The sequence below is a fragment of the Trachurus trachurus genome (assembly GCF_905171665.1).
Source record: "Trachurus trachurus genome assembly, chromosome: 23".
NCBI lineage: Eukaryota > Metazoa > Chordata > Actinopteri > Carangiformes > Carangidae > Trachurus > Trachurus trachurus.
The window spans coordinates 8,530,939-8,547,806 of NC_139912.1; the positions used below are offsets into that span (position 1 = coordinate 8,530,939).

At 43.1% G+C, this 16,868-nt stretch overlaps 1 protein-coding gene across 2 annotated transcripts in view; it reads left to right on the forward strand.

Annotated features, from left to right (window-relative positions):
* The window catches only part of pawr (PRKC, apoptosis, WT1, regulator), a 45,270-nt gene extending 29,034 nt beyond the window's left edge, over positions 1-16,236 (forward strand). For both annotated transcript variants that reach the window (XM_083999638.1, XM_083999639.1), the window contains exons 4-7: positions 820-854; positions 5,891-6,011; positions 10,815-10,919; positions 14,828-16,236. In XM_083999638.1, the coding sequence (XP_083855764.1) occupies positions 820-854; positions 5,891-6,011; positions 10,815-10,919; positions 14,828-14,914 (348 nt within the window). In that variant the 3' untranslated portion in view covers positions 14,915-16,236. The remainder of the gene's footprint in view (positions 1-819; positions 855-5,890; positions 6,012-10,814; positions 10,920-14,827) is intronic.
* The last annotated feature ends 632 nt before the right edge of the window (positions 16,237-16,868 follow it).

Below are 16,868 nucleotides of genomic sequence, written 5' to 3' on the forward strand. Positions count from 1 at the left end.
AAGATTCATCAAATTGCTCTTAAATCCAAGTGTTGCTTGAACTGGGGGCCTCACATACATGCATACCCACCCCCTCCTTCCTCACTGTCCTCCATCTTAGTAAATCCATCCAGGCCTGAGCCAGGCAGAGATGAGGGTCAGGATTTCATCCACAGGTAATGGATGATGTGTCACAGAGGGAGAGCGGCTGGCGCATGCTAAGAGTCGGCCGCTGGTTGTTGAAGCTGAGCCCTGACTGATAGATCGCGGCCGAGCCGAGGCTCCTCAATCAAACCCGGGACTCTTCAGCTGCACAAGGCCTGAGGAGGAGGGGATGGGTATTCTTCTCACGCCATCACTGACACGCACCTCTTTTTTTTTTTTTACCGCAGGTGATTTTATTGGAGCATCACGGCTATATACATCTAAACAACCTTTAGATCATACAGTAATGGGAAAAGAAGATAAACATGCACCTCCATGTTGCCAAACAAGATTGCCTTCCACAACTTGGGGCGACGCAGAACTATTAAACGTGACAAAGCTCATCTATACATCAGCTCCGCCAGCCGCGATTCACAAATACTCGCACACAACCTGAAGGCTTTCTATAAACGCTGCTCCCTAGAAATTACTCTTATCCTGTAGATGTGTTTTGTTTTTTTCTTTTTGACCCGAGGCATCTGAACACAACAGATGATCCCTAACCTCTATCTCTTTCTGATATCTGCTGTTTTGTTTAGGAAATTCCACATTGAAATTCCACACAGCACTGATGCAGTTTGGACCCATACGTTTTTGTTTTTAGTCTTAAATCTTGTCTGTCTTTCTGTCTTCCAGGAAACTCCGAGATGTGGGTCGAGCCGACACAAGAGGTGAGACACTTTCTTTTTTTTTTTTCTTCTGAGCACTGTGAGTGGTTCTAGTGATACAAGAAGAGGAGAAACAGGTGTTGATGAGACAGAGAGAGCAGTTTGAATCACTAGTTATCAGAGCAGATTTCTCCTGAAATGCGTCACCGTTGATGATCCCCCCCCCCCTTCTATCAGTGCTGCTCATTTCATGCTTTTATGGTAGGAGAAGGAATGACGCCTGACGACTCTTTTGAACAGTAGTTGACAGGACGCCATCTGGAGCCCGGACACTTTGTTCAGACCGTCACTTCACAGCAGTCACTGGCAGGCAGCGTTGAAAGTGCATCAGTAGCTTTGAAAGCTGGGGAGACTAAAATGTGTGCTTCAGCAAAATTGCTTTGGCATTTGATAAGAGGATTAAAAAAAATAAAAATCAACATTGATGTTTTAGCAACACCTTTATCTGGGCGGGAAATAATTTTCCTTTTGGTTTCATGCATTTTACTGTAGGAGGTTGGACAGACACAGCGTTGTATTTCTTTTATCCACTCGCAGTTCGCTCCAACAGTTCTAATTCTTTGCACGTTCCTTTTGTTTGTTTGATTTCACATGATTATGAAGAATATCAGAGGAAATGGTCAATTAAATTCTCCTCTCAGAGTGCAGCCTGCAGCCTGTGATTGACACTACATGTGGCGAAGGCCTTTGAGAACCTCTGTGTGTGTCCACTGTGGGTTCTTTTTTTTTTTTGCATTATTCGCAACCAAATTGGGAAGTTGTGGCCAACGGCAAGAGCCAAGTTCACCAGCTGACATTCAATCTGGCCATGTAATTACGGCCGCGGCTCTCATCAGCTGGCCCGGCCACACTTGGACACTCGGAGGCTCTGCGATGGAAAACCCGACAGGTGGGCCCAGCAGCACAAGATGGCCGAAAGAGCAACTTAACACACAAGTGTCTGATTTTCCTCCCTCTCTGTCGGCCCTCTAGATTCCATTTCTTTTCTCAGTTTGTCCCTGATGTTCAGTCCAATTTGGGAAAGTCACATCAAACACCAGTCAAGTATCCAGCATTTTAATATTGCCTGACTTTCTGACGGTTGAACGCGTCCGACTGAACTTAACTCCAGACTTTTTTTTACACTTTTTTGTGGATCCTCTCGTAAATGCAGCATGCAAATGATCTGTCAAGCAGCACTTCATCTCAATAATATCTCCACCGCTAAGTGGTTCACACTACTTACTACTGCCCTGCACTCCACTGTGTGTTTTGGCTGAGAATAGCTGTGGGAATATGACACAAATCTGTTTCTAAAAGTAGAAATTAAAAGAAAAAAACACATGCATGCTAAAAGCAGCGGGTTTCAGCTTTTTTGTCTTAAAGCCTACGGTATATTTCCAGTCTCAGCCTCCCACCCTTCACTTTGTCGAGTTCTAATTGTAGCACTTGTCTGTCGTTATGATGAGCTGCCCACTTTTAGCTGGCATGTGTAACGCCAACACACTCTCTTTGCTTAAAAAAAATGGAGAAAAAAAAGGTGAAAGTTGGTATTTTTGTCTGTATGAGTTTGGTTCTGTTTGTAGTTTCCTCTTTACTCGGATGTCTGTGCTCTGTGTCTGTTAACATCTCCTCTCTGCAGCCACAGCTCAGACACAACTGAAGAGCAGAACTCAAACAAGAGAGAAAACACAGCGTAGAACAGCGAGGCAGTTTTATCCAGCAGCATATTTGGGAAATTAGAAAAACAATCGTTAACTTGTGTCTTTCTTGTCAATCTCCAACATGTTATTTGGAGCCAATTCAGTCTTGTTTTTATCTTGTATACTTAAGAGAAAAGACCTTAGGCTACACATCAAACAATGATTCATTTATCACCACATTTTTCACTAGTTCCACATATAACACCAGATATGTCACCATAATGTATGCATTTAGTCTTTTTTTCTACTATTCCAGATGTAAATTAGCATTTTTGCCACAATCCAACATTGTTTACATCTCCTACCTTATCACGAGGTTCATTAATATGCATCATCCTTATCAACTAAACAAATACAATTGAGGCAGCCCAGCAATACATAAGCACTCCTCACTCTATAAGATTCACCTATGTTTAAGGTACTTTATTGTTATTATGTTATATTATGTTAAAGGTACTTTATTTGTCACAGCTAGTCCGTAACAACATAAAAACATCCCCCAGGATCAGGCACCAACATCAGCATGTGATCCAGGTGGGTTGTTGCAGCTCTACTGTTCAGAGCGATTGAAATCTCAGCAGCAATTGAGATAGAAAAAAGAAACACAACACCCCCGACCATGTATCATGGTTGTTTTGTGGTGCAGAGATATTACTGATGATTACTGATCTTTAAACTACCAGCTCAAAATACCTGAGTGGGGTTTGCTTTGATGTGGTCTAAGTTTGGAGGAATGGTGTGTCACATCTTGGCGGGGCGTTAATCAGATGGTTGAGTACCACCAGTCACCGTGTGGTGTTGTTGTTGTTGTTGTTGGTTTATTCCACAATGACACTTGAGTCTATGAGAGATGTTAAACCTGTGGATTGCTGCTGCTGCTGCTGCTGCTGTTAGCGGCTCTGCTGTCTGTACTTTCTCCTTCCCACCTGCTGAGGCTCCCAAGTGTGTGTGATTGGCTCAGCCTCTCTCTCCCCCAGACCTCATCCCGCGGGGCGCTAATGGGCCGCGGTGTGATATTTAGTATCGAGGCCATGGATGTTTAGGCTCGGCTTCGTCCCCCACTGAGCGCCCCTGAGGACCCGTGTGTGTGCTGTCTATGTATATGTGTGTGTGTGTGTGGGTGCAGCAGTGGAGATATCTCTCAAAACAAGACGTCATGCGTGGATGCAGACACACACACACGCAGCAACACGAGGTGTGGCATTGATTTGTTTTGGGCTGTTTTTAACTCAGCAGCATGGAGGGATGTGTGAAGTGTCACTCTTTATAAAGTATACCTGTGTATGTGCATGCAGCAGTGTTTCGCACATGTGCTTCTGTGTGTGTGTGTGTGCGCGCTTATGCAGATAAAGGGAGAGTAGCCTTGAAGGAGTCACAATGAGAGAGACAAATGAAACGCACTTTATCTGGGTGTAGGCGAGCACCAAGGAGAGAGCGCTTCAAGGACTCCCTCTTGATCAAAAGCGATGTCCGCTGCCACGTTTGGCTCTCTGCGAGCAGGAGAGAGAAATAAGCTGTTGGTTGTGTAAATGTCAAGGTACAGAAAAAAAAACACTGCCTCTGCATGTGTATGAGACGCAGCACAGTGGCGTCAATAGAGGAAAGAAGAACGGCAGATTGAGTCAAACAGAAAAGTCACGATTTCCATCCTGTGCGTACATCAGTTTGTCGTCAGTTCTAAATCCTTGGACTGTTTAAGTTTGTTCAAACTAGTGCTGAGTGAAAATGAAATTGCACATTTTGAAATGAAATCTGTCCCCTAATAAACAGAAAGGAGTGAACAAAACCAAACAGCCAGGATCAACCAAGGTTCATTTCTATCAGAGTGAAGGATATTTCCCACTTCAGTTGAAGTAGCTCAGTGTGAAGTATTTTATATTGTGTGAACTTTTCCTTTGCTCTCTTCGCATATTCACCTCATCCTGCCAAGATCTCCAACCATTAACAACGTCTAGATTCATTTTCCAGGTCTCTCAAACACACCACTGTTACATTAGCTTTATTACCTAACAATGTTGTGTGGAATTTCTGCAGAAGTGTCTGGTTGTTTGTAGATGTTGCACCATTTTTCACATGATTGAATGATTCCCTCCAATAAAATTTAATTTTAATTAATAAAATCAAATATTAAACATCCATCCATGATAACATGAGCAGCAAGAATAAAGAATATGAGAACGTCCCAGAATAAACAACCAGAAAGTTTTGTGTTTGTGTTGGGTCTGATCCATCACATTAAGGGGATAGTTACAAACTTCAGATCCTGAGAAATGAAAAACCAGAAGCACTTATTTGATGCGTCTCTGCTGTCAAGATATTAAATAAACTACATCTACATCTACATCTGCTTATTGAATCAGTGTCCTCATATTGCCGTGGTTAGGAAGGACATATACCGTCTCTACGTTCATCTGGGGACCTGTTGTTTCTGCATCCCCTGTTTTTCTCTGTTTCCTGTCACTCTACACTTTCCTGCTTTTCAGTAAAAGCTGAGGACGTCAAAATAAAGCAATTTTCTGTGTTGTGACAGCTCATATTCATATTGCCCACTGCTTCCTCTCCAATCGCAGAGTTAAAAGTACTTTGGCGAGCGGTCTAATAATGGGAACATCACATTTGGCAGATCCTGAAAGGAGTGCAGATGGTACAAAGGAGAGTTATATTTGTCCTTTGTCTTGCCAGCAGCTTTCCTGTCCGTTTCACATGCATAAAAATGCTGACAGCCTCCTTCAGAAGACAAGCGAAAGCCTGCAGCCTCCTCCCCAAAACAACAAATTTGATTCCTGGGAAGATTTCATAGACCTGGAACAGTTGTTAAAAGTCTGGCAATTGAAATAAGATCCGTATGAAAAATAAACTGCACATGAATATTCCTTCCCCGCTGCCCCAGAATCCGTCTCTAAGAAGCGCGGAAGCGAAAAGGAGATAAGGTTAATGTTCTGCTCGAGCTGCATACAAAAACCTTATTTTTCTCTCACCGGCTTGAAGAACGGTGACACACAAGTTGCCACCGCCGCTCCCGAGGCTGTTACCAAACTCTGGCTGGCCTTTTTCTCCATTAATGGAATAAAAGGCAGAGAGGGCTGTTAATAATGCATGCCTAATTGAAAGGTAAAGCGTGCAGACGATATTCCCACCTGTTCTTTTGATGATGGATGTGTCCTCTCATTGAAGTTTTAATAATGTCTCTATGATTCATAGCTTCAAACAGCCTCAGAGTGAACACGACACAGGACACTTTCAATAGAGGAAAATCGAACATAGAAATGTCACCTCCCCCCTCCAACCCCCCCTGAGAAAGTGAAATAAGTTTTCTAGATGTAAAAAGTGGTGTTTATGTTTGTGTGTTTGTAACAGCTCTGCAGGACCAGGATCTGAGGAGGAGGTGGGTGGGAACAGCAGGCAACGACACAACCGCCACGGCAGAGACGGAGGAGCGCAGGGCGGTCTGGAGAAAAGGATGGAGGAGCTGGAGAAGGTTCGTCCAGCGACCCCGCCGTTCATATCACAGATCGGTGTTAGTTATCGGTGTTTGATAAGATGTAAATCTCCTCCATAAACTCAACTTTTAAATGAATAACTCCACATTTTCTCCCCATGAGTCGATACAATGCTCATGTCAAGAGCCAGATGCGATTATCGTAGCTTAGCATCAGCTTTGAAGCTCACATTTTGTTTGTTTAAAATGTACTCGATCCCAAATATCAAAAGCAGAGCCTTTATGTGAAGTGAACTGCTTCCTTTTCCAGCTTTGCACTTAACACAGAGATGTAAGAGCAGCAGTATTGATCTTCTTCGTCTAACTCATCGGGTCGTGCTATCCCCCCCCAAAGCCGCTCCTTGTTTGTACTTGTTTGAATTTACCGTGTGAGGTCAAGCTGAGGTTAATAACTGATTTATAAAATGCATAAAAGTTTCAGTGCTGCTGATAAAAAAAGGTGAGTGGATGCAGACATCTCCTCGGAGCCTGGAGTGGTTCCTGTCATTGTCCGGATGAGTCAGAATACACATGTTGGCAGGTTTGGCCGCCTCCCTGCTGTGAAAAGGTCAGAGCCTGTTGTTGTTGAAAGTGCAGCAGCATATGGAGCGGGACTCGAGCGTCTTAATGGAACATCTTGCCGACTGCATCTCCCTGGCCTGTGGAGTTTAGTTATTTATGTCAGAACCAGCTCTCCTCCCTGTAGCTTCTTTAAATCAGGTTTACAACCACCATGAGGTAAATAAAGAGACGTTTTAGGTTTAAATAACACTGTTGAATCTAAGAGTAGGGATGCACTGATCTGGCTTTTACAGTCCCAATGCCGTTACCGATACCTGGGCTTCACGTATCAGCTGATACCCAATACCGATTAATTAATTAATAAATTAGTAAACTGCATGCGTCATAAAATAGAATTGAAGTGAATAGATCAGCATCATGGATCAGCCCCATTAGCTGATACCCGATCTAGCTATTTAGTCAATATCCAGGCCGATATGGGATCTTATTGGTCCGTGCATACCTATTTAAGACCACAGACTACCTCACTGCCTGGATCTGAACCAAAACACAGGTTATCTCTTTTTCTATCTTGTGTTATCTACTCGTTCTGGAAATCGGATGTGAGTTTTGATAAAGTATCAGTCAGAAAGAGGAAAATCTTGAACTACTTTTCCCTGAGTGTGACTTTACATTTCATGCTGAAGTCAGTTTAGCTTCAGTTACAGAGGAAAGATCCGGTTTTTGATTGAAATCTGCCATCGCTACCAAATCCTATCAGCGTTTCAATACGCTCTGAGATCTTTAAGGGTCCATACAGAACTCCTCAGACCAGCTGCAAGCCTCCATGAACGCCTCTTTGTTCAGCTGATCTTCCTCTCCTCGTCCCGGCCTCTGATTTCTCTGGCTCAGCACCGTCAGAAGAAATTCTCCACTGTGTTGTTGAATAGATGACCTTTTACAGTGCAGATATGTCTTCCCCTCCTCCACCGGCCCCCCATCAGACACCGAAACCACTCGCTGCACAAACTCAGCTCGGAATCAAATGTCACACAGGTGGCTTTGGGGGGGAAAAAAGGCTTTTTTAAAGTAAGTGCCGCTGTGACCTCGGCGGCTTCACCGACAGGTGTTTGTCTGGGTCAAATGACCAGAAACACTTTGGAAATCATATTTCACACGAGATATTTTTGTCCTCATCGTTTACTTCACCATACAGCAGAGGGGTGTATACGACAGGTCTGGAATGCAAATCCCTGATACTGCAGGCAGCGATGTTAGGCCGCAGACTAAAAAAAGACAGATTCCTATATGTTTGAGGATGCTGCATATCAACATCATCTCTCTCCCCCATAACCTCTCTGTCTGACACAGGAAGCAACACTCTGGAGTATCTGTGATAAACATATATCTGGTCCAAGGCCAAGTCATATCTGGTGCATATAAACCTCCTCAGAAGAAAAACACCAATAGAGATGTAGCCTGTGTTTATTGTATTGAAATGTGTTCAGGTGTGTTTGGGATGAGATGTTGTAAGACTTCAAAGCTGTAGGTGTCTACAGCACCTTTAAAAAATACCATTATGAACAGTGGTGAGACACTGGTGAACATTATTTTTGTAATGCTTTGTGCCTTCGTTCCTTCCCTGTTGGTTTCTATGGAAATATAAGTCATAAATGTCAGCTTCATCATGTGGTGATGATGTTAAAGGTCCCACATTATGCTGTTTTTCAACCATTTCACATACTGTAGGTCTAAGTGGTCCAACTACATTGTATTCGTAGCACTTTGCCCCTGTGGCTCTTAATCTCAGCTCTAAAAGATCTAAAAGCTGCTCTCCAGAGCTCTCCTTACAGCGAGCCGTTTCTGTGTCTGCACCTTGAAATGCAAATAAGATGTGTAAACCATGTCCACTCCACATCCATCATAGGGAGAGGGTATGGTTTTCGCTACAGGTACCATGTGCTGATGTTGACATTGGGAATAGGGATGGGCAATGATTTCCAAATGATCAAATAGTCAGTTTAAAAAAAAGAATAGAATAGAATAGGCCTAGTATATGAGACTATCATCTTGTCTGAAAAATGTAAATGTTCCCTTTTTATTGTGGCAGAAGGAGAAACATGGAGAGACTCCTACAACCATCAGAAAGTTCTGTGTGAAACTCTGTCAAATAAAAAACAACCCTTGCGAGACTCGGATGAAGGGAGGAGAAAATAAATGTTCATGCTGCTTGTTGCAGCCGATAACGTGGCACTTGGGCCGCTTGCCTCTTACTGTCGCTGTTCTGGTAATATCTCAGCGGTCGGAGCTCACCTTTATTGGCCCAAGGGGAGTATAAGGAAGTACCAGGAGGTGGAGTTAAATAAATTAAAGACTTTTTTCACCTCCAGGCGTCATAGAAAGGCAACACATATAACCGCTACAAAACCAGTATAAAGTGGATTTTGCATAATATGGGTCCTTTAACCTTCAGTGTTAATAGCATACACATTCTGTCTCTTACAGGAGGAAACAATATGCATTTGTTTCAGTCTATCCATCTATCTATATGTAGGAGGCAGACAGGAACTTAAACCAAGCACCATTCAAAAGAAACACAACGGCACTGTATAAAAGCAACTGTTAATGCATTGTTCACTGTCAGTCAGTGTTGATTTGTTATTGAAGAACAAGTTGAGCACGGAAATAGAGAATCACATACTCATTAAAACTGTCACGTCACAAAAAGAAAATTTATTTTTATTTATTGACGGAGTCGGTTAAAAACAGATGTTTGTGGAAGAAAAATGTGTTTTCCATAAAGACCTGTCTTTCTGTTGAATTCAGCCGTTTGCTTTTGTGCTTTTGGCTGCACAACAGTTAAGATGAATTCACTTAAGATTGAGCAGAAACAGGCCGATACGTGAAATGTTTACAGCTTTTTTCTGATGAGTAAATATCTCAGCCCATGCAGCGTTCATCCAGTTCAATCCACCACTGTGTAATCCCTCCAGCATATTCTGACTCCTCCACAGTCAGGGGTCGTAATCAGGCGGCCACACCACCTCAGCACGGTCCGCCTCAAACACCATGTCCAAGCTCCTTTAAGCATTTACATGCAGTCCAACACAGCTCACAGGATCATCAAACAGGATTTTAACCCTCCTCCTCACGAAACCTCTCCAACTCCAGCAGCTGAGCAACTTCAGCAAGACTGGCCGTTTTAAATTCTTCACACAGCTACTTCTGTCATTGTTTGTGCATTCAGCAGCCTGCGACACCACAAATCAATTTGAGCAGCGACGGTCCTGTCTCCGATCTCCATTTGTACGATTTGTTCCTTCTCTGTGACAGCCGGCTCTCGGCTCCTGCCTCCTTCCAGAGTGGCCTTTTCAGAAAACATGTGTAACACTTCAAGCCTTCCAGCGTGGTCAGATCTGACAAGTTAGTTCATTAAAGGGACTAATCTTTACTCTGGCATTAAGGCTAGAGATGGCAGCTTTGCACAAATCAAGAGTAAATCAACAGGTAGATCGAGAGTTTTACCTTCATGCTCCCTGTAGCAACCCAAAACGTAATAACAGCCAATAACATTTAGCCAATAATGTAATAAGTTATTACATTATTACGTTATTGGCTCAAAAGTTTTATTACATTATTGGCCTTATTACATTTAAAATGGCCAAAACTGTTACGTTATTGGCCGTTATTACGTTTTGGGTTGCTACACTCCCTAATAGTACAATGTTACTGCGGACGACAGCACCAGAGATACTGTCCTTTCAGGCAGCAGAGCTCCAGATCAGAGAGTTTTGAATCTAACAATTATCATTTCTGACAAACTTGTAGGAGTCAAACTTGTAGGATTCATCTACTGTGTTGTTCCAGGTGTTCTAAAAGCCTGAGGTCAAGGGGGGAACAGGTGTTGTTCTTTGGAAAAGAAAGGGAGCGAACAGGTTTTGACTTTACTGCAGTGACTTGTCCTGCATTTAGCGGGAAAGATGTCAGTCCAATTAGTTTGCCAATAACTTAGCGTCTGTTTTGATTTCTTTATTTTGTAAGAATTTAGGTTTAATAAGGACACATCATCACATCAAAAACATCTGATGAAACAAATCATTTTTATGGACTGCCGTCACCCTGGAGGGTTTGGGATCGGCATCCTCTTGATTAACAACCAGTAGTAGCTAAGGCCAGGGCAAAACACTGTACTTGTTTAGTTCCATGAACATAAATACAGATTTAGATTTCATTACCCCATTTATTCCTAAGGTGAAATTGTGTTGTTCACAATTATTCATGTGTGTGTGTGTTTGGTTGTAGGAGCTGGCTAGAGAGCGCCAGGAGAACGGCAGGTTGCTGAAGGCCCACCAGGACAAAGACGACCTCATCGGGAAGCTGAAGGAGGAAATTGACTTGCTGAACAGAGTGAGTCCGGCCCACGTAACGCTCTGCTCTGATGTCTGATATTTTGAGCGATGCTTTGTGTTTTCATGTGTGGGCGGCTTGTGAGGGCTGTAAATCATCATTTGGCATTTTAGCAGGAGTTGTGTATAATAGCTATGTGTTTCTCTCTACAGTGATGTTTTTTTTTTTCCTCTGCTTGCAGTCCATTAGGATTTCGGCATAAACAAAGCTTTATTTTTGGATTCGCTCACTCACATCATAATGATATATGTTTTTGCTCACAGGCACAGCAAGTGCCGTTTGCATTTTAAACACTATACAAAAACTCTCCGGTGGTTTGGTGACATTTGAGCCTCAAAAGTTAGTGGTCAGTGTAGAAGGTGACATTTATGGCTTATTGATTTACCCACAAAACACAAATTTGCTGCTTGGTGGAGAGGAACGTGATTGAATGTCTCAAGCAAACTCACAAAGATTATTTTGGGTTTTTTTCGCCAGCTTAAATTTCCGGGTATTTTCAGAACTGCGCCCCTGTTGTGCGCCTCGTCTGAGAGGGTCTGGACAAATAGTTCTGTAGAATAAAGAAATAAACAAAGTGAAGAGTAAAAAATAACTCGTGGCATTGCAGCTGAAGCCCCCACCAATACCAAAGTCTCCAACTTTCAAGCACCAACTTTCTTTCTTTTTACATTTCCAGTGCATCGCAGAAAGGTTAAACCTCTTCCTCCATGCTCTGATTTAAGGTTGGAGACTGAGTACACGTTCACACTCAGAGTTCAAAAACCCTCCAATTAAAACTTTCAAAGTGAATTTGAACATGGTAATTACTGTGTCATTTCACATTCAGCAGAGCCGGAGCCACAGGTCAAACCAAACGACCACGGAATCACAACCCTGCCGTCCTCAGCCAATCACGGTGGTATTGTCGGTTCATGAGCGGCTGTAACTCACACTCATGGACCAGATTGGTTGATTATACTGTATCTATTCATCTTTATCATTGAATTCATTAACAGTCAGGCACCGTTTCTCTGTAGCTGTGGACCGGTGGTTTCCTACCACTGTACTCCAAAGGTCATATTTTTTATGTTTCCACTCTCCCCCACTGTTGTTGTACAGTTAATTATTATGACTGAGTTTTGGGTCTGTAAGTGTTGTTTTGTACATGATCGGTGAAGTCCTCCTCAGCTTTTGATGCAGTGTTGATTATAAGTCCTGTGCTCGGCCTAAAGGTCACGTCTTACTCTGTTCTCTACTTGCTTTCTCCATAATGGGGAATTCTCACTTGCCGTGAGATTTTATACCAACAATTTTCCGCCTCTAACAGGACTCTCTGCCACAGTCGCAAATAGTTAAACTGTAATTTACACGTTTCTTCAATTGTTTAAGTCAATGTGGGAAAAAAACAACTTTAGATTCATGGATATTTTACAGATTTTAGTGTGTAAATGATCCTCATGAAGTCTTTTAGGGTAAAAAAAAAAAAAACTCACCAACTCAAATCCGACTTAGAATCAATAAGTAGTATTAAGTTTGGACACTAATATTGTCATTGGAGCTTCTGAAAATGCCTGAATATGATTGGACACTGGACTTGAGGGTCACCATATGGGGTCAAAGTTCACTTTTGTCAGATTTTAGCACATAACTCCTGCTGGATTGAGGTTTCTGAAGCTCGGAGCAGGCCGCTCCACTGTCACCATCTTGGCCCACTTAACATAAATATCATCTGAAGAGCTTTTGAGAAATCCTGTCACCACACACACTCCTGAGAGTTTTACTCTGACATGAACCCACTTGAAGGGGTCATGTGTGTGTTTTTAAGTTTGGCTTGGCCTCCCAGCTGGAGGTCCTGTCTCCCCCTCACACTGCGGTCAGGGTTGAGAGGTCACACCAGTCTCAGGTTGGCTGATGTGTCTTTGTGCTCGGTGAAACCTCCACGAACCCCCTGAACCCTCGTCTCGCTTTCACCCCAGACTGTCAACAAACCCTCCTCGGCTTGTTTTCTGGGTCACCGAGACTGGTGGTAGAATACATCTCTGCATCTCCGAGCGCTGTGGGTGGGAACAGATCTGAAAGACTCCGATGACTCAAATATTCAGAGAAAACAAATCTCAGCTCTCCCCTGCAGAGCCAATCAAACCGAAACAAGAGCTCCAGCCCTGCCAGCCAGCGCAGCGGTCAATGATGTGTACACTTTGAGCTACAAGTCAAATAAACTCTGCTTCATTATTATCTGAAAGCTTTTGTCATCATGATACACACAACACAACACAACCCATCTGCAGACACCGAGGGTGCGGTATTGCATGAGGCTCCCTGCTGATAGCATCACATGGGCAGGAAGCTGGTCAGAAGAAAACGGTTCTATGTCAGGACGGTGGACGCGCTGATAGCCATCAGAGAGAGAGAGAGAGAGGCTTCTACCACAAGGCCTGATGGGAAGGCAGCAGATAACAGCTGATCCAGTCTGGCGTCTCTGCAGAGGATGATTGAACCCTCAGTAACTGTAGAAGTTTATTTGGTAAAGAAAGAAAAAGATAAAGCTCAACTCTTGGACCCGTATCTCCCTGCTGACAGCCTGTGAAGAGCTGAAGAGAGTTCAAAGGTTAAATTGTTTTTACTTTGGTCATAGTACCGTGATTTTTTTTTTTTTTTTTTTTTAAGCAAACGCCATCTGGCAAAAATAAGGACAATATTCACTTTTTTACCTCTGGTTTTGGTCTCCACCACCACCACCATCACCACCTTAGGGAAACATCTGTGTTACGTGTGTGACTATAGCAGTGTTGGGCATGTTACTTTGAAAAAGTAATTAGCTATAGTTACTAGTTACTTTCCCCAAAAGTAACTGAGTTACCATAGTTACTAATTACCAGCAAAAAGTAACTATTGCGCTCAAATATGTCAAATTACTTGGACTCGCCCCCCTAAACTCCCGTTTATCTGGAACTAACCAACTCACTCAGTTTTCCTCCGCACAGGCAGATAAACGGCTTTTTTCCAACTAGTTGTTGGACTGAAAAAAATGTGTAGGCTTTATAAACATACACTTTAACGGGTGTGTTATTTTGTGATGGGACTTCTTGAGTACTCGTTACTGAAAAAGGTAGCACCGTTAGTCACGCCGCATCTAAACATGGAGGGTGAGCAGAGTTTTTGACCAGTGTTTGTGTTGGATAATGTGCTAAACACTCGTTATTTTAGCTGCTGCTCCTCTGTCTGTCCAGGAACACGTCCACGTCTCTTCTTCAGCCAAACGTTTCTTGTGAAATCGAAAAATAGTTCTGTTGTTCCAGCTGTATTTCCATTTCTTTCTTTCATTTTTTTGTGGTCGTCTCTCCATCGTATTCAGCTGAAATCTGCATAGGACCCGTTGGTGTAGCAGCCCCACAGTGACAGCTCACCACCCTCTGGCTTTCCCCACAGTCATTCAAGAAAAGCCAGATTTGAGAAAAGTCTTTGTCCTGCAGTGTTGACTTGAGAAAACTTGAGCCAGTGAAAACACAGGACATGAGTCCAGCATAAAGACACCTGGTCACACTGGCTGCAGATTTATAATTCTCTGTATATTCATCACGTTAAGCAACCACTTTCACATTATTTATATTTATTATAAAAATACTGAGCATATCCCAATTCAATTTGATCCATACCGCCAGTCTGTGACACTTCCCTGGCAGTGTTGATGAGCACCACTTGGATGAGACGGCGCCGTGGCAACTAAGAGCCGTCTTTCATTTGTGACGAAGCTGTTAATGTCAAATTTATTTGCCTGGCAGCAAATAACACACACCGTCACTCTCAGACTAACACTTGACACAGCGACCAGACCTCTCTCAGGTGGAGGAGGATCGTCTTGAATATTTATGCAGTTAAATGTGTCCGTAGAGCGATGATGACCACTGAGATCTCTGTGTGTGTTGCAGGACCTGGATGACATCGAGGACGAGAACGAGCAACTCAAACAGGAGAACAAGACTCTGCTGAAGGTGGTGGGTCAGCTGACGAGGTAGAACCGCTCTGCTGCACGGCCCGGACCCGACGCCAGCCTCCCCTCCCTCTCTCCTCTCCTCCTGTCTCCTCCCGCCCCGGGTGGAGTCCAGCATCACGGCCTGTTCTCTGTTTGATTCTGTCTGTTAGTCGTCCTCAGAGCCTCGCAGCCTTTAATCCACCCCCGAGGTGAAAAGCCCAGCGAACACGGGGCTAACGTCGTCCTGTCCTGTCCTGTCCAACGTCTACATATTTAATGTAAATGTACTGTATATAGGCCAATTTAGATCTGTTCATTATATTGATTTTTAATAAGGTCTTAAAAAGCAAAACTAAAAATGAATGTACTGTGCTGCAAAAAAAAAAAAAACGAGCGCACACAAAGTCTGTTCATACCCTTGGTTTAGATGATTTTAAAAAATAGTGCACACACCTCGACACCCAGGTTAAATGAAGAGATCTCCAGTGCTGCAGTGTCACACTTGGACCAAACTCAGTAGACGTTCTGCTGCAAGAACCATCAGCCCAAGTCAGAGCAGAGTGCCTTGTTGCAACGCATGTGAGATTTTTCAGCTTGGTGCTTCTTCTTTTCTTTTTTTTTTCTTTTTTTTTCTTTTTTTTAATGGACGTTAGTGCCAGATTTATCATGATCGTGTCTTGGTACATTTGAATCCTGCAGACAAATCACATCACATTGAGATATTCTCCAATTTTAAAGTATGCACAAGCAAGACTTTATATCAATTATTACGCTTTATGCATTTCAATGTTAGCATCTGAACATTATACCTGTCAGTGATGAAATGTTTTAGGGTGAAACCCACGTCTAGTTTATTATGTGGATTCTTTTTTTTTAAAGAAGCAATTATTTTGTTCTTTTTTTTGCTCTTGTTTACAAGTTACGGCAATATGACAGTTTAGCTGCTCTGTTTTACGGCATCTAAGATGTGTGGAGTGAGCTACAGTGCATTCTTTCTGTATGATAACCAAATGAACTGAAGGAACATACTATTTGAAATGCATCTCTTTTGTTTACTCAAGGGAACAGGTTTGGCTGGCGTTTTTAACTTCCTGTATTTAGATGATTTTTATTCCAGCTGCTGCACTGTGGTAAATAATCCGTAGGCGTTAGACCGGCGATAGACAGCTCAGCTTCCACACTACACACACTCATTCACAGACACACACTCATTCACATGTTTTTGGGGTAAAGATCATCCCACCCTCCCACTTCCCCACCTCCTCTCTCTCCTTTTGCAGACAGAACATCACAGACCCATCTCTCTCTTTCCATTACATTATGCATGTACAGAGGATTAAGTCATTTAATAAAAGTTTGATTATCTCTCTCCTCAGTCGACTCGCTTGTGTTCATTAAGGCTAATTTGATGTGATGATACCATGCCACCGAGGCAGTAATGCAATGTGACGGAGGCGGGGGGTTCGGTCCCCTCCGCCTATCCCTCAACACACACACACATACACACACACACACAGTGAGTCGTGATGATTCAACGTGCCAATCACCAGCCTGCCTGCCTGCAACTGGGACATGAAACCTCCGTTCACCCTACAGAACCTCCATTATACTCCTGAAACGCATTCATTCCCTCACCTGGAGACGGAGAGAGAGGAGGCGGGCATCTACATAAGAACCGTATCAGCACTAATGTCAACTAAATATCCAGATAATGGCCTCTTTCCGTTGATCCAAAGCGCCGCGGGCTCCATCCGTAAATCCGCCATTAGCATTTTTATGGAAAACTTGTAGGGTTTGTCATGTGGAATAAGTCGCAGAGGGGGCGCGACGACGATTCAAACCTGCCTCAGCTAAAGGTCAGAAAATATCAGAATCCCTTTAGTCTCACAGTCACTTAGTGAATTAGAGGTTTAGCTGCATCAGTCATTGTGAAGGGGGTTTTTGTTTTTCAAGCTTTGCAATGAATCGTGTCCACGACTGTTTGAGACAAGTGACAG